General features: G+C 47.1%; 3 protein-coding genes and 1 pseudogene across 5 annotated transcripts in view; 3 read left to right on the top strand and 1 right to left on the bottom strand.

Moving 5' to 3' along the window:
- The window catches only part of LOC139469206 (FMRFamide receptor-like), a 100,276-nt gene extending 96,177 nt beyond the window's left edge, over positions 1–4,099 (top strand). For all 3 annotated transcript variants that reach the window (XM_071251341.1, XM_071251339.1, XM_071251340.1), the window contains one exon: positions 1,894–4,099. In XM_071251341.1, coding sequence (XP_071107442.1) covers positions 1,937–3,088 — 1,152 coding nt within the window. In that variant the 5' untranslated portion in view covers positions 1,894–1,936 and the 3' untranslated portion in view covers positions 3,089–4,099. The remainder of the gene's footprint in view (positions 1–1,893) is intronic.
- Positions 4,100–4,317: 218 nt separating this feature from the next.
- Positions 4,318–4,989, bottom strand: LOC139467641 (putative proline-rich protein 21). The gene has a single exon (XM_071249164.1). The coding sequence runs from the start codon at positions 4,987–4,989 to the stop codon at positions 4,318–4,320; it is 672 nt and encodes a 223-aa protein (XP_071105265.1).
- Positions 4,990–16,261: 11,272 nt separating this feature from the next.
- LOC139467640 (uncharacterized) lies at positions 16,262–18,034 on the top strand. Its single transcript, XM_071249163.1, has 2 exons — positions 16,262–17,060; positions 17,223–18,034. Exons 1-2 carry the CDS (start codon positions 16,262–16,264, stop codon positions 18,032–18,034), a joined length of 1,611 nt encoding a protein of 536 aa, XP_071105264.1.
- Positions 18,035–18,774: 740 nt separating this feature from the next.
- Positions 18,775–19,790, top strand: LOC139467639 (uncharacterized; annotated as a pseudogene).
- Positions 19,791–23,141: the final 3,351 nt, after the last annotated feature.

The raw sequence follows: 23,141 nt of genomic DNA, 5'->3' as shown, positions 1-23,141 counted from the left end.
CACATAAAGATTGATGTTCACATCACATCACGCTTATTTATCATACCACATCACGCTTATTTATCACATCACATACAGCTTGATCTTCACATCACATCACATCACGCTTATTTATCACACCACATCACGCTTATTTATAACATCACATAAAGCTTGATTCTCACATCACACAGAGTTAAATCACATCATATCACATCTCATCTCACTGTAGAGTGTCTGTCTTCCTTCGGATCATCTCACATATCAGCACTGTGGAGCGTCCACCCTCCCTTAGACCATCTCACATCTCATCGCAGAAGCGAGTCCGTCTTCCTTCAGTTCATCTCAGGACTGTAGAGCGTCCACCCTCCCTTAGACCATCTCACATCTCATCACTGTAGAGCGTCCACCCTCACTTAGACCATCTCACATCTCATCACTGTAGAGCGTCCACCCTACCTTAGACCATCTCACATCTTATCACTGTAGAGCGTCCACCCTCCCTTAGACCATCTCACATCTCATCACTGTAGAGCGTCCACCCTCCCTTAGACCATCTCACATCTCATCACTGTAGAGCGTCCACCCTCCCTTAGACCATCTCACATCTCATCACTGTAGAGCGTCCACCCTCCCTTAGACCATCTCACATCTCATCACTGTAGAGCGTCCACCCTCACTTAGACCATCTCACATCTCATCACTGTAGAGCGTCCACCCTCCCTTAGACCATCTCACATCTTATCACTGTAGAGCGTCCACCCTCCCTTAGACCATCTCACATCTCATCACTGTAGAGCGTCCACCCTCACTTAGACCATATCACATCTCATCACTGTAGAGCGTCCACCCTCCCTTAGACCATCTCACATCTCATCACTGTAGAGCGTCCACCCTCCCTTAGACCATCTCACATCTCATCACTGTAGAGCGTCCACCCTCACTTAGACCATATCACATCTCATCACTGTAGAGCGTCCACCCTCCCTTAGACCATCTCACATCTCATCACTGTAGAGCGTCCACCCTCCCTTAGACCATCTCACATCTTATCACTGTAGAGCGTCCACCCTCCCTTAGACCATCTCACATCTCATCACTGTAGAGCGTCCACCCTCCCTTAGACCATCTCACATCTCATCACTGTAGAGCGTCCACCCTCCCTTAGACCATCTCACATCTCATCGCAGAAGCGAGTCCGTCTTCCTTCAGTTCATCTCACATCTCATCACTGTCGAGAGTCAATCCTCCTTTAGACCATCTCACATCTCATCACTGTCTGCCTTTACACCATCTCACATTTCATCACCGTAGACCGTCCGTGAGATACGCATTAATTCTGAATTACAAAATATCTCGGATTTATAGGCGCTATATAAACCTGAACCTTTGATATCATTGTATCCTCAGAGTGTTATGTGATATTCAACATTTCGTCGCCCGTGGCTAGTGTTGCATAGTGTATGGATTTGGTGTCAGTGGGTATTCTTCATCTTATTAAACAGGCCTTCATAAATGAAAATATTTCCCCATTCGGTCATTAATCACCCCCATGTACCTACTCCTTAACCAGCTTAACCGCACCGCCACGGACCTTAGCAACCTGAGCGCGTTGTGCATGCCAGGCCATCTGTGTCAGCATGAATGTGTATGACAGAACATATATTGGTTAATCATCTGATTTAAGGATCGATATTGTCAAGCACTGGTTAAATTTACAAACGATGGGTTACTCCAAGCCTGTCCGATCTGCTTGTACAGATCCACTGTAAGAAGAACACGGGTAGACCTCCGACTGCTTCACCCGGCACCACGACGGTAATGTCGTGCTTTATTGCATATCTTTATGTTAGACAATTCATTGTATATTTGTGATATTCCTATCTCACCACTGTCATGTTATGTGTTATTCAGGTGAAGGCGCCACCATGCTGTCTACAGGGATGCTCTCCGCTGCATGCACGTGAGCCCGTCCTTCACAATGTCGCTGGGTGAAATCAACCTGAGGATCAATCTGTCCTATGGCGGGGGGTCGTACATCCAGGACGAGGGAGGGTCACAGGAGCCGTTCCTGTGGCAGTTTATATTCTGGGGTATCCTGCTTCCCCTAGTTGCCTTATCGGGTATCGTTGGGAACATTCTTACCATGGTTGTGTTATGGAGGCGGGAAATGCAGTCCCCTACAATCTACTATCTACGGGCCCTTGTAGTATCCGACACCGGAATCCTGCTCATGTCCGTCATCGCTCTGACGCCCTTCGCCTGCTCCAACTACCTGGAGTCGGAGTCTCTGGTGTACTACCGGGAGGTGATCTACCCGCCCATCCATACTCCTCTCAACTTCATCATGATGTCGCTGCAGGCCGTCAATGTGTGGGTAACGGTGTCAGTATCGGTGGAGCGATATATTGCCATCTGCCATCCATTCAGAGCGGCTCGAATCTGCACGAAGAAAAAAGCGCTCGTTGTCATAATCGTTATTGTCATCGTCTCCATCGGCTATAACATCCCCCGTATATTTGCTACTCACGCAAGAGAGTGTTCAGAGGCTGAGAAAAGTCACGGCAAAGCCTGCTTCTACCTGGCGGACACGGATCTGGGGAAGACTTGGTCCTACAAGACAGTGTACGGCTACATCATGTTCTGTATCATCATCTATGTGGTGCCGCTTGGGGTATTGTTCATCCTCAATGTATTCATCATACAGGAACTGATGAGGATGCAGCAAAGGCGCTCAGGCGCAAATAACCAAGAGGATAACGAGGCTAATCTTAGTCTGGTGCTGGTGTTGATAGTTGTGGTGTTTATTTTCTGTCAGACACCAGGCCTCCTAGCGCAATTCGATATCTTTGAAGTTCATCTGTTTCATAAATGGCTGGCTGTGAGCAACTTTCTGTTTGTCCTGAACTCTGCTGTCAACTTTCTCATCTACACTGCGTTCGGTCGAAAGTTCCGCAAGGTGCTGCTGCGTATATTCCACAAGCTTTACAAACACTCTCGTTCTATGAGCATCAGCAGAACTGCAGTCACCAGTAACGGCTACGAGCTGACCAACGTCAACGACCTGAACCACGAGCAAACAACCTTGGAGACATACTACGACAAATAGTTGGGGCATGGGTATTCTATAGAGTTAGTCTGTGAAAGTGAGTGCCGCCAGCCCATGCCCGACTGTTTGAGAGGAGTGTACAGCGGCTGTGTACAGGACACAACGGAAGCATATAGTTTCGAGCCGTGGTGGGACAACAGTGTGTTGGTAGTCCCAGCCTGACTCCTTAACGTTCCTCAAGCAATATGTATCACGTTAATTTCCTTTCCTATGGAGATTACATCACTATTCTTTTGCTTTTGTGGCCACCTTGGATATTTACAGGTATTGCATCTGTCTCAAAGAATTTATTGTGAGATCTATCACGCCGTTTATGAAATGAATGTTGTTTGATTAAGGTTCTAACACGACGTAAATAGTGCCATATGATTATGTTTAGGGTGTTGTTTCTGGTGTCTTATCCACATATATCTGTTTATTTTGTTTTATCTCTGTGGCCCTGTGAGCCTGCAATTGACCTGCCCCTAGATCGCCAGAGTATATCACTGGGAGTAACGCGAGCAGGGACAAGGCACGAAGTGGCGTCACCCTGTATCTGGCACAACCACATAGTGTCAAATGTGTTATCATGCAGCTGCATCTGTAGCAGTATTGCAGATGTAGGACACTGCCACAATGTGGTCAATGAAGTGGGTATTTAGAAACTGTGGTTTACACTTGCGATATGTTTCTGGTATATTTTCATTAAATGAGAGAGTGGAAATATTCAAATTCGACATTCCAGCCTAGGTGTGCTCTCGGTGATGAAATTGTCTACTCTAAACACGCTAGCATAAATATGTCCATTGTGTAATTGTGTAGTCTGTGCGGACGTATCAGTTTTTATCATTGGTCACTTGGACCTAAAGGAAGGGAGGTTGTGCTCCGCCATCTAGTGAATCTATGGAGGGAAGTTTGTGTACTACTATCATGGGACGCCTGGGGTGTTCTGCCATCTCTGGAGAGAATGTAGTAGCCCAACCTCTTTGACGGAGAGGGGATGAACTGCTATAATGGTAGGGGAGGGGTGTACCGCCATGATGGGACGGGAGGGGGTGTACTACCTAGATGGGAGGGGAAGGGGTGTACCGCCATGATGGGACGGGAGGGGGTGTACTGCCTAAATGGGAGGGGAAGGGGTGTACTGCCTAGATGGGAGGGGAGAGGGTGGACTGTCATGATTTGGGGGGGGGGGGGGCGTGTGTACTGCCTAGATGGGAGGGGAGGGGGTGTACTGCTATGATAGGAGGTTATGGCCCGCCATCTTTGGAAGGGAGGGGATGTACTGGTATGATGGGAGGGGAGAGGGTGTACTGCTGTGATGGGAGTCGAGGGTGTACTGCCATGATCGGAAGGGAGGGGGGTGTACTGCTATGATGGGAGGGGAGGGGATGAACGGCTATAATGGTAGGGGAGGGGTGTACCGTCATGATGGGAAGGGAGAGGGTGTACTGATACGATGGGAAGGGAGGAGGTGTACTGTCATGGTGGGAGGGGAGGGGGTGTACTGCTATGATGGGGGGAGGGGGTGTACTGCCTAGATGGGAGGGGAGGGGATGTACTGCCAAGATGGGAGGGGAGGGGATGTACTGCCAAGATGGGAAGGGAGGGGGTGTACTGCCAAGATGGGAGGGGAGGGGATGTACTGCCAAGATGGGAAGGGAGGGGGTGTACTGCAAAGATGGGAAGGGAGGGGGTGTACTACTATGATGGAGGGATGGGGTGTACTGCCATGATGGGAGGGGAGGGGGTGTACTGCTATGATGGTTGGGGATGGGGTGTACTGCCATGATGGAGGGAAGGGAGGGGTTTACTGCTGTGATGGGAGGGGGTGTACTGTCATGGTGGGAGGGGAGGGGTTGTACTGCTATGATATTAAGGGAGGGGGTGTACAGCCATGATGGGAGAGGGTGTACTGTCATGGTGGGAGGGGAGGGGTGTACTGCTATGATGTGAAGGGAGGGGGTGTACTGCTATGATGGGTGGGGAGGGGTGTACTGCCATGATGGGAGGGGAGGGTGTGTACTGTCATGGTGGGAGGGGAGGGGGTGTACTGCCATCATGGTTAGTGGATCGTATATGTTCCACCCTTCGCCATTGTCACCGATGAGAACCCATGTTGTCACGCTCAGTAAGTACAGCGCGATGTTGATAGTTGTCACGCTCAGTGAGTACAGCGCGATGTTGATAGTTGTCACGCTCAGTGAGTACAGCGCGATGTTGATAGTTGTCACGCTCAGTGAGTACAGCGCAATGTTGATAGTTGTCACGCTCAGTGAGTACAGCGCGATGTTGATAGTTGTCACGCTCAGTGAGTACAGCGCGATGTTGATAGTTGTCACGACTTATGAAAGTCACTCATTTGTCCTTTCGAATGTTTTGTTCATATTCGCTGGAGTTATTGTAACGCAAACTGTTTTTTCTTGACAGACTTCTAAATCCTGTCTATCGGTTATGAACTAATAAATATTAGTATTCTCGTCATTACAAGCAAGACATTGATTTCTCTTTTCTTTGACTATGCAGTCTAAATACAATAATGAAATTGTGTGTCATGTTTTTCTACCAACCACGCCAATCTATTTATAGGGTATGTATATATAAAAAGAGAGGAGTATTTGAAAGTAACAGAGGTGATTTCTTTGGTTTAGTCAAACCCTCGGACTCCCAAACAACAATTTTATGGAAACAAGTCAAATAAAGGTAAATTTTCTCAAAATTTGCGTGTATTCCACAAAATGTACCTGTGGTACATTCGTATATGTACTGTTGTGAAGGGTTTTCAAAATCGAAACGCAAAGGTTAACTTAGGAGTATGCTCGCACAGCACTTCCGGAATATTGTTGGAAGCTTCCGGGATTTCGATGTTTACAACTAGGTATTCTTTCCCCACTTGGCAGGTATGTAAGACGCTAGTCAGGTAGACAAAGGCCTCGAAAGACGCCCTCGTGTCGATTTTATATACATGTACACTCAGCTTTACCATCCCGAAATTTCTCGAACATTCAAACCCATCCCGAAACTTCTCGAATCATGTTGGTGACTAAAACTCCTGAGCGATAACTCTCGACCTTTTGCTAGCACTGCAATCATCTGCTGCCACTGACAATTACTACAAATAAATTCACAACCACCATGGTACTCCATAACGCTCCTCCCCTTCAACAGAAGAGTAAGTGAGTGAGTTTGGTTTAATGCTGCTTTTAACAGTATTACAGTTATACCACGGCGTGTCAGCTTAATGTGGGAGAAAGCCCGAAGTGATGCAGGTCTCAGATGTTTGCCACTTGGGTGAAACCCACGAGCATGGGTATGGTGCTGACAAACCTAGAAACAAAAACGGGGCGACCCGGGATTCGAATCCACAATCAAAGGCTTCTGGCGTGCCCAAAGGAAGCAATTCTGCACAACCAATCGCGGCGCCTTAGACGACTGGGCTACCCGTACCCCCTTCAACAGATGAAAGTTTGAATGCATTAAAACCTTCTTTACAATGGATATCTTCAAGTTTACCTAACACACTCTGTTAAAAGAAAATAGTAATGCATGCCACCTGTATAATTAGCAAAAGTGCATCTGTGTACTGATCCAATCAACTGACTCTAGAAAGAGTACCCGCATTAGCCCTTGATATGTTTGATTTCAAGTTAAAATTCTTCAACTCAACCTCATCGATCTCTGGTTGTGCTCTTCAAAATTCAGCGAAATGCTATCAATGACATTTCAATGCGATGCATCGTAGTTTCCAATCCAACTGAAAATGTTGCAATGACAAATATAAAGAAAGAGTTTTCTTTCTCAATTGTAGAGTAATGTATTAGGTGTTTGCCCCGACCCACACATCCACACCCACACCAGAATATCATAGGGGTATGGTTGGCCAAAATCATCTCTCTGCAACCCAATCTGATCTTGAGGAGAAACTTCTAGGGGTCTCCATTTTTGTCATCAAACAACTGTCTTGGAGGTGGGAACAAACAGGGACGTTGGGAGCCTCAGCAAGTACTAGGATTTCATAATCGTCATCCTTCAAGGAAATGAGCTTCGTCCGAGAGAGTACAGGGTCATTGCTCTAGTATAAGGAAAAGGTAGCCTGAAGAGAATTATCCATTGAAGAACCAAGAAGCTCTCAATTCTTCTTGGGGTCTCCTGGGAGTTCTTCTTGGCCAGAGAACGAGTCCTAGCATATGAAGGAAATATACCACAAATTTATTCCTTGAGAATTTCAGTTCTCTCTAGCTCACTACTAACACATGGATCAGTCAAAATATTTGACCCTGCAAAATCAGTATCATCAAGCAGGTAAAAGTTTTCTTGACACCAACTTTCACTAAACCTGACATTTCCAAAACTGACGCCCTCTAACAGCAAAAGCTGGTGTGCGCCTGTGTCCTCAGAATAGTCGGTCGGAATGCGTATGCATCACAAATGACTGACACAAAAGCGTTTAAAATATACGCTGAACGCCACACATATAAGTATTCATCGTCAGTGATAATGACATAAGAGATTGACATTGAGCATGGGGTGAGGTTTGTGACAGTTTGGCCTTGAGTATACGACAATCCGAAGTCAAATGACCTGGCTTGTGGTTATATATATATCTGACACATGACGACAAACCCGAATCCTGTTTGGTAGCAGCTTGCAATTGGATAGCTATTTTTCCAGGGAATGAACTGAACAGATGCAGCTAACATTTCATGGCCTGAATTACATGATGGAGGTGTCCTAAATTTCACTGACAATTCCAGAGAGAGTAACCACACTGCCTAACATTACTTTTATGGGTAACCGAATTATCTGCCCTGGCTGAAGCCTGGTGTGACTGATCTACCTTGCGTTCATCCAAACGAGCCCTGTTATCCGTATGCCTAAATCTTTGCCTATATTCCTCAGGAACCAACCCAGAAGCCTTTGATATAGACTTGTTCACTCTGCATAATACTTTGTGATACTCTTTACAATAGTAATATAATATAGAAGTTGATGTGATTTAGACTCGGCATTAAAATTTAAGTCAGAACCTGACTTTTATCATTTGTTTTATATCATTTGTCTCAAACAATGGTTGCGATAAAACACATAACAAATGATTCATTGTAAATAACATATTCTGGCGAACTGTATCCTACGGGAAACAATGACTTAAATTGTCAAAACCACGCACACGCACACGCACACGCGCACGCACACGTATACCTTGCATATATACAGCCACATATAACCTATGTACGGTTATTCGATGGTTATGTATTTGACACGGTTATCATGGTTGTCTTTTGGATGTTACGTTTGCCGTGTTACGCTGACGGAGTTCAACCTATTAACGTTTTGATAACATTTTTAATTGTTTGGTCAAATCAAATTTTGTGTATACTTTCTTTCAGATATGGCGATGCATCCCTTTAGCGGGAGCATCGATCTTTATCTGTATCCGCTGTGGCGGCGACCTTCTCTCCCAATATGTTATCCGCTTCTCATCTTCAGATGACCTACTGCTTCTTCTAGTCAACTACAAGAAAGGTCAGCTTCCCGGAGGCCACGGCTATGCTAAGCAATTTCCTTGCAAGAATCATCTGAAAAAGTAAAAACAATTTCTACCAGCATGAAATGTGCATTATTCTTGATTGTGTATCATAGATATTCAACGCACGTCGTAGATATTCTAGAAATACAACGTAGATATTCAAGATATACATCATAGATATTCAAGATGCACAACGTAGATATTCAAGAAATACAACGTACATGTAGATATTCAAGATATACATCATAGATATTCAAGATGCACAATGTAGATATTCGAGATGCACACCGTAGATGTTCTATCAGGCCAACGTAGAAATTAAACATTTTCGACGTAGATATTCAAGATGCACAACGTAGATATTCAAGATACACACCGAAGATATTCAAAATGCAGAACATGGATATTCAAGGTGCACGTTATAGATAGTCCAGATCCACAGCGTAGATATTAAAGATCTTGAGTTTTCTTTAATCGCAATACTGCTTCTTCGCAGGCACGCAGGCACGCACGCACGCACCCACGCACGCACTCACACACGCGCACATAGACACGCACATACACACACACAGAGGCATATTGCTGAATTAAAACATTTCCAAATAAAGCTAATAGTGCTATGCCGCTGCTATTCTATATGCATGGCACTACACTGCTCTTACATTAAATTTATAACCTAAGCAAAAGTGTGGAATTATGTAACGACAAATGCTACTTATCGATCAGTGTGATCGAATCTTCGTGCGTATAGCCTTTTGTGGGAGCCACTAGACTAGAGAGAGGCAAAAAAAACAAAAAGAATAAAAAAAAATATTTTCAAGTACATGCCCCCCAGCAAACCTTTTTTTTTGCTTCATAGAAAGTGTGTTGGGCACATACTATGCGATCGATGATGTAAGTATGTCCAATCTTACACTAACTGACTTCACTTGTCTGCATGCTGCACTTGATCTCTATTTCGTTCTGTCATCGAATTGGTTTTATAAAGTCACTGCGCTATTGTTTGACTGTCAGCTATCCCTGTGTTTCATCATTCGTTATGGTATTTCTTGCATTTAGACGGTTTATAAGTTTGAAAAAAACACTTCACCTCGAATTTGGTTCAAAAAAAAAACACGAGACGGAATAAAGACATTCCCTCTCCCTCATTTCTTCAATAATAACAGAAATCGTGCAGGCGCCTTTTATCTTTCACTTCACCTGTGATATGGAAGCTTGCGAGCAGTACCTCGGCTACATAATAGATATTTTACAGGCGCATGATACAGTAACAAAGGGATTTAGATTCTCTCCATGTGTTCACTACACATACCCTGCTCTCCCTGTTCTCCTGTCCATCACACCGACATAAGGACGTCTCCTCTCCTTGTTCTCCTGTCCATCCAACCTGATACAAGGACGTCTCCTATCCTTGTTCTCCTGTCCATCACACCGACACAAGGACGTCTCCTTTACCTGTTCTCCTGTCCATCACTCCAACACCATGACGATTCCTCTCCTTGTTCTCCTGTCCATCACACCTGACACAATGACATCTCCTTTCCTTGTTCTCCTGTCCATCACACCAACACAAGGGCGTCTCCTTTCCTTGTTCTCCTGTCCATCAAACCAACACCATGACGATTTCTCTCCTTGTTCTCCTGTCCATCACACCAACACAAGGACGTCTCCTTTCCTTGTTCTCCAGTCCATCACACCGACACAAGGTCGTCTCCTTTCCCTGTTCTCCTGCCCGTCACACCGACACAAGGACGTCTCCTTTCCTTGTTTTCCTGTCCATCACACCTGATACAAGGACATCTCATCTCCTTGTTCTCCTGTCAATCACACCAACACAAGGACATCTCATCTCCTTGTTCTCCTGTCATTCATACCTGACACAAGGACGTCTCCTCCCCTTTTTCTCCTGTCAATCACACCGACACAAGGTCGTCTCCTTTCCCTGTTTTCCTGTCCATCACACCAAAACAACGTCGCCTCCTTTCCCTGTTCTCCTGTCCATCATACCTGATACAAGGACGTCTCCTCTCCTTGTTCTCCTGTCCATCACACCAACAAAAGGATATCTCTTCTTCTTCTTCTCCTGTCCATCACACCTGATACAAGGACGTCTCCTCTACCTGTTCTCCTGTCCATTACACCAACACAAGAACGTCTCCTCTCCTTGTTCTCCTGTCCATCACACCAAAACAAGGACGTCTCCTTTCCCTGTTCTCCTGCCCGTCACACCGACACAAGGACGTCCCCTCTCCTTGTTCTCCTGTCCATCACACCAACAAAAGGATATCTCATCTCCTTGTTCTTCTGTCCATCAAACCTGATAGAAGGTCGTCTCCTCTCCTTGTTCTCCTGTCCATCATACCTGACTCAAGGACGTCTCCTCTCCTTGTTCTCCTGTCCATCATACCTGATACAAGGACGTCTCCTCTCCTTGTTCTCCTGTCCATCACACCAACACAAGGACGTATCCTTTCCTTGTTCTCCTTTCCATCACACCTGACACAAGGACATCTCCTCTCCTTGTTCTCCTGTCCATCACACCGACACAAGGACGTCTCCTCTCCTTGTTCTCCTGTCCATCACACCAACACGAGGTCGTCTCCTTTCCCTGTTTTCCTGTCCATCACACCAACACAAGGTCGTCTCCTTTCCCTGTTCTCATGTCCATCACACCTCATACAAGGACGTCTGCTCTCCTTTTCTCACAAGGACATCTCCATTACCTGTTCTCTTGTCCATCATACATACACAAGGCCAACTCCGAAGTTATTTGGGGAAAAAATATTTATAAAACGCTTGTTTTCTTTACAATTTTGCACTGGAATGTTCAAAGTTGGGTAGCCCATGGTGATAATCTTAAACAATATCATATCAAATCCCAAGCTTCAAGACCTTACCTGTGAGAGATATTAATATGGCCGGAGGGCATTTTTAAATACAAGGTTTACGTCAGTTTCCGCCAGGAGAGACTAGTGAGCAATCCAGATATATATATGAATGGAAGTAGTTGGGGGCAGCGCACTGGGACCGCTCCTGGCTTCTGATTGGTCGAGAGGATCACGTGACCTCTGTGACGTCACATCCGGTCATGTGACCTGCGCATGCGACCTGCGTCGCATCCGTTTCCGGCGTCGTGCGCCTCCAAGATGGCGTCTCAACCGTTTCCGGTGTCGTGCGCCTCCAAGATGGCGTCGCCTCCGTTTTCCGGTCGCGCGCGCACCTCCAAGAGGGCGTCGCCTCCGTTTTCCTTTCCGGGGTAGGAGCAGGAGGAGGAGGGGAAGGGGTAAAAAAACCAGAGAAGCGGTCGTAAAAGGTGAACAAGATCGCCAGTGTCGGTGTGGGTGTGGTGGTTCTGAACATAGACAAGGCGGCGGTGGTGAAGGGAGGAGGGGGGTGGTGGTGGTGGTGAAGGGAGGGAGGGAGGGAGGAAAGGAGGAGACGGGTTCATGGTGTGGGTTTGAGGGTCGTCAAAGCAAAGGATGAAAGCGTTCTTTCGGGAGAGATGGGTGGCCCTGAAAAGGGCCGTTTTGAAGAATATTACTTCTTCACCCACAAAGGGGGTGTGCTGCAAAGGCACGGGTGGGCTTTCATCTTTGGTCTTTCAGGACACCTACTTGTGTGCGTTAACCGCCGCACGTAGGTGTCCTTGAGGATGGTCTTACAATAAAGACATTGAAATGTCCCATCCCGTGCCCTTGTGCCAAGGGCGTACACAGGTAGACACCCTTGGCACCTGTCGCATTGCCATGGAGGTAACGATGGATATGGCAATGGTGCTACTGCTTCTTTCTTCTCCAAGTCCGAGCTGCACCCTTTGCACAGTGGCAAAGGGTGCACCACTGAGACGAGCTCCAGATCCCAGTTTTCAGACATGTTGTTGTTGCTGTTGATAATTTTCTCTCATTTTACAAGTGACACTGATTCACTCGAATCCACTCTTGTTTTATAGGAGAGCCACTGACACCCTGCTTCCTGGTTGGTTCCCCAGGCCGCAGCTCCGATTGGTTCGTTTTGGTACCTGGCCAGCACCTCGGTTTTCCAAAACGGACCGATCCCTGTGTTTCTATTCCACAGGAAATGGATTTTACCATGGGAGAGAAAGCACAACCTCGGTTCGACCAATCAGAGCCCACCATAGCCCAAGCGCGGCCTCTGATTGGTCGACAACTCAGGCTTCGGATTGGTCAGATTTCGATCCGGGTTTTTTTCTTGGGTAGCCTTGGTATTTTTTTAGGTAGACGGTCGTCTGAATGCTAAAGGTGGACCGTCAAAGGTAGACATGAACGTGATGTAGGTATTTGCCTACGTGATGTACTTCGTGTCACTCCCATGCAAATCGGGATGTCCTGTGTATGTCTTCAAACAGACGTTGATGTTGATCCATAGGATGATTATTATTATTATGAATGATACCGAGGCGATGACACTCGTGTAGGTTGACAGGTGTACTGTCATTCGTGTTGCCAGGCACACGTGGTGTTTCATGCGTGTTGCCAGGCAAAACGTGATGTCCTGTGTATGTGTGTGTGTGTGTGTGTGTGTGTGTGTGTGTGTGTGTGTGTGTGTGTGTGTGTGTGTGTGACTACAACCATTGATGTAGTATTGAAATGGATAGAGAAAGATCGATGCACATACGTTACGTTTGCACACGTGATGTACTTCTTGTCGCGATGTGAACGTCGTGTTTCAAACGTAGTGTCATGCGTGTGTGTCTCTCAAACAGACGTTGATCCATAGGATCATTATCATTATGATACCGAGGTGTTGACAATCGTGTAGGTCGACAGACGTACTGTGACACGTGTTTTCATGCACACGTGATGTTTGACTCGTGTCTCCATGCACACGTGGTGTACTGTGTGTCTTTATTTATATATATTGATTATAGTATTTTGAGACGTACCATGGTGGTGTCACCCGTAGGCGTGTACCTCCAAGAGGTCTAGGGGAGGGTGTGGGTTCTTTGTTTTGGATTGTTGGGTTGGCAAAGCAAAGGATGAAAGTTGTCTTTTGGGTGAAAAGGACCGTTTTGGGAAAGAAGAAAACTTTTCTGCTGCTGTCCAAGAAGAATCATCATGTCCAAGCTTATGACAAGACAAGGATCGTCGAAGCGGTACTTGCTGTCATCTGGGTATACCATCTGGGTATGTCATCGGGGTGCCCTACGTGGCACCACTTGTGGGTCCAACAAAGAAAAGCTTGTTGGAAACAGGAAGCGGAAACAGACTGAACCATCCACAACAACAGCAGTAGACAAACGGGAACTTGAACGGGAACTGGAACGGGAACTTGAACTGGGAACTTGAACAGGAACACAGGAAACTGGAAACGTCGTCCTCCTAGGCATCCGGCCGTGCTACGCCATTCTGTAGCTTCTTTTTTATGTTTCACCAGGCCGGTTAGTCTGAGGTAGTCACAGTGTGGGGATCACCTGTGGTGTTCCACCCAAGGATCGTCGTGGGGCCCCCATCGTCTCAGCCGCACGCCACATTGGAAACAGTACACGCCACCGGCACCCCCTGTGTAGGCAAACCCCACATGGGCCATCTCTTCAGCAGTCTGATTCATTTGCGTTGGCCACGTCTCAAACGAAGCGAGCCTTCTTTCAAACCGTAGATAATAGGGCGATGGCGTGCTACTGAGCGGTGACATCTCATCCTCAGCATCCATACTCTTACTCCAACATCCACGAGTATCTACACTATCCGTCACCACGTCTCGTCACGTGTCGTCGTACAACTCTCCTTTGTCTCAGGCATTCTTGATTTTATCAAATAAATTTTACAAGTGACACTGACCCACTCGAATCCACTCTTGTTTTATAGGAGAAGAGCCGGATCGAAAATCGCTGCTTCCTGGTTGGTCCAAAACGCAGCGCACTGATTGATCCGTTCCGGTGCCTGGCCTGCACCTCGGTTTTCCAAAACGACACGACCCTTGTGTTTCTTTTCCATAGGAAATGGATTTTACCATGGGAGAGAAAGCACAACTCGGCTCGGGTGCTGTCTTCTGATTGGTCGGTGCTGTCTTCTGATTGGCCGACAATCCAGGCTTCGGATTGGTCAGATGTCGATCCTGTTTTGAGGAAGGGTTGTCCATAAATCAGACGTTCAGTCCATCTTAGAGTACAGACGTTCATCAGACACGCACCGCTATCATGACGAGCAAACAAAGTACGCCCTATCGTTTGGAGAGGAAAGACACCACCCGCTCCAGGCGGTTAGGAACTGCTAACCATACCTATCGTTTGACTTTCAACCCAGACTACTTGGACACCGTACCACCGGACCGCGTTCCCATGGAACTGCCAGCTTTATTTGACAGAGTGATCGTTGACTTTTATCAACAGATGTCAGGCCAGAAGGGAGATCGTATTGGTCTAGGTATCGATCATCCCGCTTTGAACACTCCCATACGGATTCCCTTTCGTCGCTTTGAAGATCTCCATAGGTTAGATATTTTGCATGCCATGGAAAAAGTCCAACAGTCCAACAAAGCCCTGAACATCGATTCCACCATGGTTGTGACTTTAGTACACGTCGCAGATCCCGACGTGCTAGGATCAGGCAGTGGCCGTCATCAAATGAAAAACGTGATTGGACTCGAAGCCTTTTTAACACACAAACAGGGCATTGTGCGGATCAAGAACGAAGATCAATCCTGTTTGGCACGGGCCCTGGTGATGGCACAGCATTATGCCCAGAAGCCCCACCCTCTGACCCAAGAATGGTCCGCCCAGGGAAAAAGACTGACGAGAACGGATCGCGTCGACGTTCAAGGCATACAGGCACGGGACTTGTTTTGCCGCCTTGGCCTGCCTGAAGGTCCCTGTCAGGGCCTGGACGACCTCGCACGCGTGGGACGCGCCTTGGCCCACCTGAATTATCAACTGAAAGTCTACAGTCAGAGGTGGACCAGAGACAGGTGTGATGAGGCTCCACTCCACGCCACTGTGCTGCATTATCATCATGATCAGCTCTACGATGTCATAACTTCCATGCCCGCTTTTTACGCGTCTAACCATTACTGCGAATGCTGCGACCAACGTTACGACCATCCCGATCACCATCCCTGCAACAAGCAATACCGCTGCCAACGCTGCCTCCACTCTAGCTATTGCGGACCAACGGAAGAGCACGGGGTCCCTTGCTTGTCATGTCAACGTTGGTTCCCCAATCAACAGTGTTACACTCAACATCTCCAGTCACCGCATGCATATTTGTGCTTGGTGCAGTTGGGATGTGGACGATGCATCAGTGAAGTGAGCAAGGACTTGTGCGAACACTGTCCATGGAGAGAAGAAGGGTATGGTCCCAGCCGTGAGATCGTGTTTCGAGGCCCCACATGATGTGTGTATGTGGTTGACCATGCTGGCTGAAAAACCCAAGAAGAACAAGGACCAAGAGGAAGAGGAGGGCAGCACACGCAAGGGGACAACAGTACACCTGGGGAAAAAAAGAAAACGGGATGGAACCCCCTCAAGAAATCACTGTTCCAAACGTCAATGACATGCATCACCCCAGCAGGAGGAGGTGGAAGAGGTGGAGGGGGAAGAGGCCATGGAAGTGGAGAAAACAAAGAAGCCAAAGAAGCCAAAGTAGCCAAAGAACAAGAACACCACTGCCACCACCACGACAGTCCAGAAGGAGGATCGCATTTATGTGATGGCTCACAATGCACGATCCTATGATTTACACTTAATCCTGAAGGGTCTGACCCCCCTCCTGGTGACACTCCCCACCAAGATTCGAAATGGCCAACAAATTTTGCAGATGACCCTGAGACGACTGTGTTTCGAAGACAGCTTAAATTTCATCCCTTACCCCGTGAAAGCCTTTCCAAAGAGCTTTGGGCTGAAAGAACTGAAGAAAGGGTACTTTCCGCACTTTTTCAATACCGAAGCCAACCAGACCTACAGAGGTCCCTATCCACCAGCCGTCATGTACGATCCCGATGGCATGTCTCTCGCGGAACGCACAGCCTTCCTCCAATGGCATACCCAAAAAGTGCAAGAAGGAGCCTTGTTTGACTTTCAAGGAGAACTTTTAGCCTACTGTCAGAGCGATGTGGACATTTTGAGACGGGGATGCGCTGACTTCCGACAGAACGCCATCAACTCGGTGGACATGGATCCCTTTGTAGAAGTGATAACAGCTGCAGCGTTCACCATGAAATCCTTCCGAAAACACGACCTGAAACCCAATACCATCGCCATTCTTCCACCTCAAGGCTACCAACCCAAGAGAAACTATTCCCAAGCCTGTATGCACTGGCCCCATTATCTGATGGAAACGGACCCCCATCTGCACCTCCAGCACGCCAGGAATGGAGGTGAAAAAGAATTCACGTGTGGAGAGGGTCAACATCGGTACAGTGTGGATGGCTACGATCCAGCGACAGGCACCATCTACGAATTCCTGGGCTGTTTCTGGCATGGGTGCCAGGCCTGTCACAAGACCGAGCGTGGGGAACCTCATCCCGTCCTGGGCACGTCGTTGGGAGCCCGTTATACCGACACCCGCTACCGTACCGCCTGAGTCTCTTGAATCAACACCCTGAGGTGAAACGGATCGGGTGGCAAACTGCTCTGTCCTTTGTGCCTTACGTGTGCCAACACCCGGTCAGACTCCCCCTGCAAGCACACGGATGAAGAGAGGTCATGGGCGGGGACGTACGCCACCATAGAACTCCAGGAAGCCGTGAAGAAGTATGACTACCAGGTGCTTCAGATCTACGACGTTTGGCATTTTGACACCTTTGCACAGCATGACCCCGACACCCAGCAAGTGGGACTCTTTGACACTTACATTGATCGACATTTCAAGGAGAAGCTTGAAGCCAGCGGATACCCCGAGGGATGCACGGATCACGATGCTGACATCCGGGAGATCTACGACAAAGAAGGCATTGGATTGGACAAGGACTGCATCGAAAAAAATCCAGGACGTCGCACGATTGCCAAGATGCAACTGAATTCGCTCTGGGGCAAGTTTGGACAACGGTTAGACTACAGTCAGATCATCTATATGAACGATCCTGTACAGTACCTTGCCTTGTGGAGGAATGAACGCAATACCATCGAGGATGTTACCGTTGTCAACGAACACACGGTGGAAGTGACCTATACCCAGAAGAAAGAACTCCAAACCCCTCATTCTCATTTCAATGTCGCCATTACTGCGTGGGTCACCGCCCAAGCACGTCTCAAGCTGTACGAGATCCTTGCTCTGGTGGGTCGCAGGGTCTTGTACTTTGACACGGACAGCGTCATTTACATTCATCGGCCCCACGACGCGAATCCAGAGCCGGGCCATTCGTTGGGTGAGTTTACAGATGAACTGGATGGAAACACCATCAAGACGTTTGTGTCAGGAGGCCCCAAAAACTATGGCTATGAGTTAATGAACCCCAGACCTGATGGAACGATGGAAGTGTGAGGGTTCACTTTGAATTACCGAAACCAACAACATCTCAACTTTGACACCATGAAAGGACTAATACTGGGACAACGGCCTGGGAAAGAGGGGGAGAAAATCAGTTTGGATTACCTTCATCAGATCATTCAAAAAGGACCTCGGCACGAAAACGCTGTTGTGACCTGAACCACCCGAAAAGACTATCGTACCGTGTACGACAAGCCACATCTCGTCTACGACGAAACCACAGGGCTGCCTGTAGACACGCTCCCCTTTGGGTACAGAGATGACTTTCTATAAATAACAATTTTCATGACAACGGATCGAAACTGAATCGACATGGACCCCTACAGAATAAAACGGATCGAAATCTGACCAATCAGAAGTCTGGGTTGTCGACCCATCAGGGCTCTGATTGGTCGAGGTTGTGCTTTCTCTCTCACGCTACAAGCCTAACCCTATGGAAAAGAAACACAAGGGTCGGTCCAGTTTGGAAAAATTGAAGCTCAGACCAGACACCAGAATGGACCAATCAGAAAGCAGGACCTCAGTGCCTTTTAATACGCCCAACGCTCTCCGGTCATCACTTTTCACTGAACGGACCAAGCAACAACATCGTCCCTCTGATTGATGTTCCACACGTTGTGTTGGTTGTTGACGTTTTATCCGGAAGAAACACGTGTTTGGAGAGAGTACCATCAAGTGTTGCACATCTGTGAAGACTTGGAAAGAAACAACGAACAGAAAATCCGGACAACATTATGTCGACATGGTTGAATGCCAAGACACGGAGCGACATGGGTGGTAAAAGAAGCAGGGGAGATGAGAATGGTGACATGACTGCTGACCTGTGGGGTGATGTGTACGACATGATGTGTGCCAAGATAATGGCTGACGACGCATACGTCAAGTTACGTTCAAAGATGCGGAAACTGACTGAACCCAAGAAAGTAGACTATAAAGAAGACCCAGAAAAAAAAACAAGCAAACCAACAGCAGCAGCAGCAGCATCAACCACCACCACCACGGCAGCTGTTGTCACCACAGCAGCAGCAACACCCACCAACACCAACACCCCAGTAACAACAGCAGCAGCAGCGGCAGACACCGAAATGAAAGGGACATCCTTTTTGAAACCTGCAACACCTGCAACACCTGCAAAAAGACGATCACGGAAGAAATTATCTCTGAAGATCTCTCATCAAGAACAACTGTAAGTACCATGCTCTTCTTTGTCTCAGTCATTCTTGATGTGATGTTGATGTTGATGTTGATGATGAATATGACAATTCATAGGATTGACTCTGTCCTACGATTGACAGGACCCCAGTTGTCAGTTCAGCCCAGTCCGTGCTAGAACAGTGGTGGGAACAAACCCCTCGGGAGCCAACCTATTCACCGAATGCACCTGTGACGATGACGACGGGTGACAGTGATGATCATGAAGCGCTCAAGCTGGCCACCCTCCCTTCCATGGATCTGGATACGCTCCCCCTGCTTGATGCTTATTGGTCACCAGCATCACCGGAAGATGTCTTCTGCTAGGGTATGCCCATGGTTTGCGACGATGACAACGTTGACCAGGATCCTTATGGCTCAACTCACTCCCCTACAACGTGAATGTAGTGTTTGCAGACACAACAACATGTTAAGATACATAAGCTGCAACAGCGGGCAAGTGATGTGTCATGTCTGTTTCAGGGAGGCCATAGACTGTACTTGTTTTACTGATGGGCCTCTCACATGTTTGATGGAGGACCACATCTTATGGGCTTGAAGATAGAAGAGCTTGAAGACGGAAGAGCTTGAAGAGGAAAGAGGAAAACGTTGTCGCGTTGTTGTTGTTGTAGGGACATGCAAAGCACTCCCTCCTCCATTGTCTTTTCGTATTTCCAATGTATCTGGTTGTGATTGGGTTTTTTTCATTATTAAACAGTGATTGATTGAACTGACTCTTTGTGTCTTGACTGATCTCAACTCCAATAGAGTGCCGAACCGAGGGTAGAGGTTGAATTGAGATGTCGTCTACGTTGTCTGTCTGTCTGTCTGTGCGTCTGTCATGTCAGTGCACACCAAAGTGTAAAATTAAAATAAAAATAGATAAATGACAAAGGTCATGCTTGAAAGATCAGCTGCCTGGTGTCAGTCATTCCAGGTCACATCACCACACTCACCGTGTGTCATATCATGTGTCATGTATCATGCCGTGTGTCAGTCAACCCAAACACAGGATGACGCCACGTGATGAGGTGAAGGAGGAGGAGGTGGAGGTCATGACCTTCCGTTGAAGGGAAGTAGGGAGGAGACTTTCATAAAATCAGGCGAACCCTCAGACCTTCTTTCAGTGAAGTCACAGTCATCATGAAGCAAAGACGGTCTATGAATGCCATGTCATCCTCCCGGGATGTTGTCCCCGATTCCGAGTGGGTGTCTGAAAAGGCGGGAGAACAAGAAGCGAGAAAACGTCCACTCTTTATGGACGACACCTTCTTGATGGACGACACATGGCGACTCAGTGACATTCTGGAGGGACCTTTTCCTTTTTACACCTTGTGTCATCCTTCTCATCCTCACTATGATTCATTTCAAGAACGTCTGAGGTCTTTTAAAACGTGGCCTAAACAGATGACCCAGACCCTATTCAGGACGAGGTGATCGCGTTACCTGTAATTGCTGCGGTGTGACACTCTGCCAATGGGAAGCCACAGACAAACCCTGGAAAGAACATCTGAAGCACGCCAAAGTCCCCTGCGAATACTTGTGTGTGTTTTGTCCTGATGGGGAAGTGAACGAAAAATACATAATAATAAGTTTCTTTTTTTCAAAGTGTACAGAAGTTCATACCCTCGTGGGTTGTCAATCAGAGGCCGCGCTCGGGTCATGCTGGACTCTGATTGGCCGTACCGGGGTTGTGCTTTCTCTCCCATGGTAAAATCCATTTCCTATGGAAAAGAAACACAGGGGTCGGTCCGTTTTGGAAAACCGAGGTGCAGGCCAGGCACCGGAAGGAACCAATCAGGAAGCAGGGTGTCAGTGGCTCTCCTATAAAAACAAAAACGAGAGCGAAGTCACTCACACACTGCATTCTATGAAACCAACCATGTTACCTCAATACAGTTGTATGAAGTGCCAGACCAACAGTCACAGTTACCTGTAGTGTCCTGAAGTGACGTCTCGAGTGTCACGCTCAAGGCCACCGTCACTATGTCTGTCCAAAGATAAGCAGTCAAGAGAAGCAGAAGCAGAAGCAGGGCCCATGTTACAATTGTCAAGTCGTGGGTCATTTCGCTGCAGATTGCCCAGAACCCAGTCGAAAGGAGACTCCTCAGGACCCCTGTTACAACTGCCAAGTCGTGGGCTATTTCGCTGCAGATTGCCCAGAACCCAGTCGAAAGAAAACGCCAGCAGTCCCGTCCGCGTCGACATCCATGACACCCGTGACACAAGTGCCTCATCTCATAGAAGCCATGCACGTCGATGTCCTCGACCTAAAAGAATGCATCACACAACTCCGGGCATCACACCTCGTGTAGAGAAAAGAAAACGGGACAGAAGCCTCTCAAGAAAACACGCTTCAAAGCGCCGACGACACCTTCAGTCCGAGGATGAGATGGAGGTAGAGGATGAAGAAGATAGATCATCTGAGCAAAGTGACTAACGCATGGGAGGACATGCTGCTCCACCGTTTTTTCCAGTGTCCCATCGTTTCCAGTTTTTCCAGTGTTCCAGTGTTCCATTGTTCCTACCGTTTCCTGCCGTTTCCAATTTCCAGTTTCAAGTTTGTTTTCCAACGGCCCTTTTGAGGGCCACCCATCTCACCCAAAAGACAACTTTCATCCTTTGCTTTGACGACCCTCAAACCCAAACCGTGAACCCGCCTCCTCCTCGCTCCCTCCCTCCCTCCCTTTACCACCACCACCACCCTCCCTCCTCCCTTCACCACCGCAGCCTTGTCTATGTTTAGAACCACCACACCCACACCAACACTGGCGATCTTGTTCACCTTTTACGACCGCTTTTCTGTTTTTTTTTACCCCTTCCCCTCCTCCTCCTGCTCCTCCCAGGGAAAACAAAACGGAGGCGACGCCCTCTTGAAGGTGCGCGCACCACCGGACACGGAAGCGGCGGGAACAGTTGTTGAAAATGTTTTAGATGAATCAGACCTCATTGTAAATGGTGGTAAACTTACCCAAATGTATTTGGGGAGATGGGTGTTTTCTCCCTTGGACCTTAAGGTGCTATTACCATTAATATTACTAGGGTGTTCCAAGACGATGATTTAGATAGTGATCCCTTCATAGTGATCTGCACATCTAATCTGCATATTCCCAAATGGAAAGTTTAAAAAAGCAAATTGGATAGAATATTATCTCTGTTAGTAACATATTCCATCTGAACGAAGAAACGGAGATGGTGATGTTTACTAAATAAATTATTGAAATATTGAAATTTGGAACGTACTGTGTTTCAACGCAATGTGCTAACCGTTCTAGCTGTGGTACACATATTCCAGGAATAGATAGATTCACAGGTCAAAAATTATTAGTACCAGTCGCATTAATATAATTCGTAGAAGTATCACGAGGAGTACATGTGCTTTTAGGCATCCCGCGTTTACCACGAGCCGAACCTTGAGAGCATTAAAGCAAAGATTTTGAGAAAAATACAGGTTTACTATTCTAGTTTCAGCTCTCCAATGCTCAGAAATGCCTCTGAATCAACATCTCATCTCATAAAGACTAAGAACAAACATAATTTAGCTATTGATGTCGTTAATGATCAATGCGCATGATGTCAGTCCAGACTCGATTATTTACACATTGCCGTCGTATAGTTTGAATATTACTGAGTGTGGCGTTTAACAACAAAGAAACAGGTGTAAATGATTGTGTTATATATACTCTTCAAACAGAGAAACGCAATTCGGACATTTTGGGCCATAAAAGCAAAATTTGCGGACCAAGAGGTGCAAAATGAAGAGGTTTAATGTGTTATAGTGTCAGTGACAAATTTCCCGGATCAAAATGATCACAACAAGGAAATGCAAACCATATATGTAGGGAAAACGCACCCAGTCCATTAACAAAAAAATATGGAGCTGCACGTACTGCACGTGCAGCGGCACTAG

The sequence above is a fragment of the Haliotis cracherodii genome, unplaced genomic scaffold (assembly GCF_022045235.1).
Source record: "Haliotis cracherodii isolate W230 unplaced genomic scaffold, xgHalCrac1.p SCAF_2, whole genome shotgun sequence".
NCBI lineage: Eukaryota > Metazoa > Mollusca > Gastropoda > Lepetellida > Haliotidae > Haliotis > Haliotis cracherodii.
The sequence above is the reverse complement of the archived record's forward strand: the minus strand, read 5'-3'. Positions and strand labels throughout refer to the sequence as shown.

Coding starts and splice junctions, on each gene's coding strand:
- LOC139467640 (XM_071249163.1), top strand. CDS start 16,262: ATGGCTCACAATGCACGATCCTATGATTTACACTTAATCCTGAAGGGT. Junction 17,061..17,222: donor GGCCTGTCACAAGACCGAGC/GTGGGGAACCTC, acceptor ACACCCGGTCAG/ACTCCCCCTGCAAGCACACG.
- LOC139467641 (XM_071249164.1), bottom strand. CDS start 4,989: ATGACAGTACACCCTCTCCCATCATGGCTGTACACCCCCTCCCTTAAT.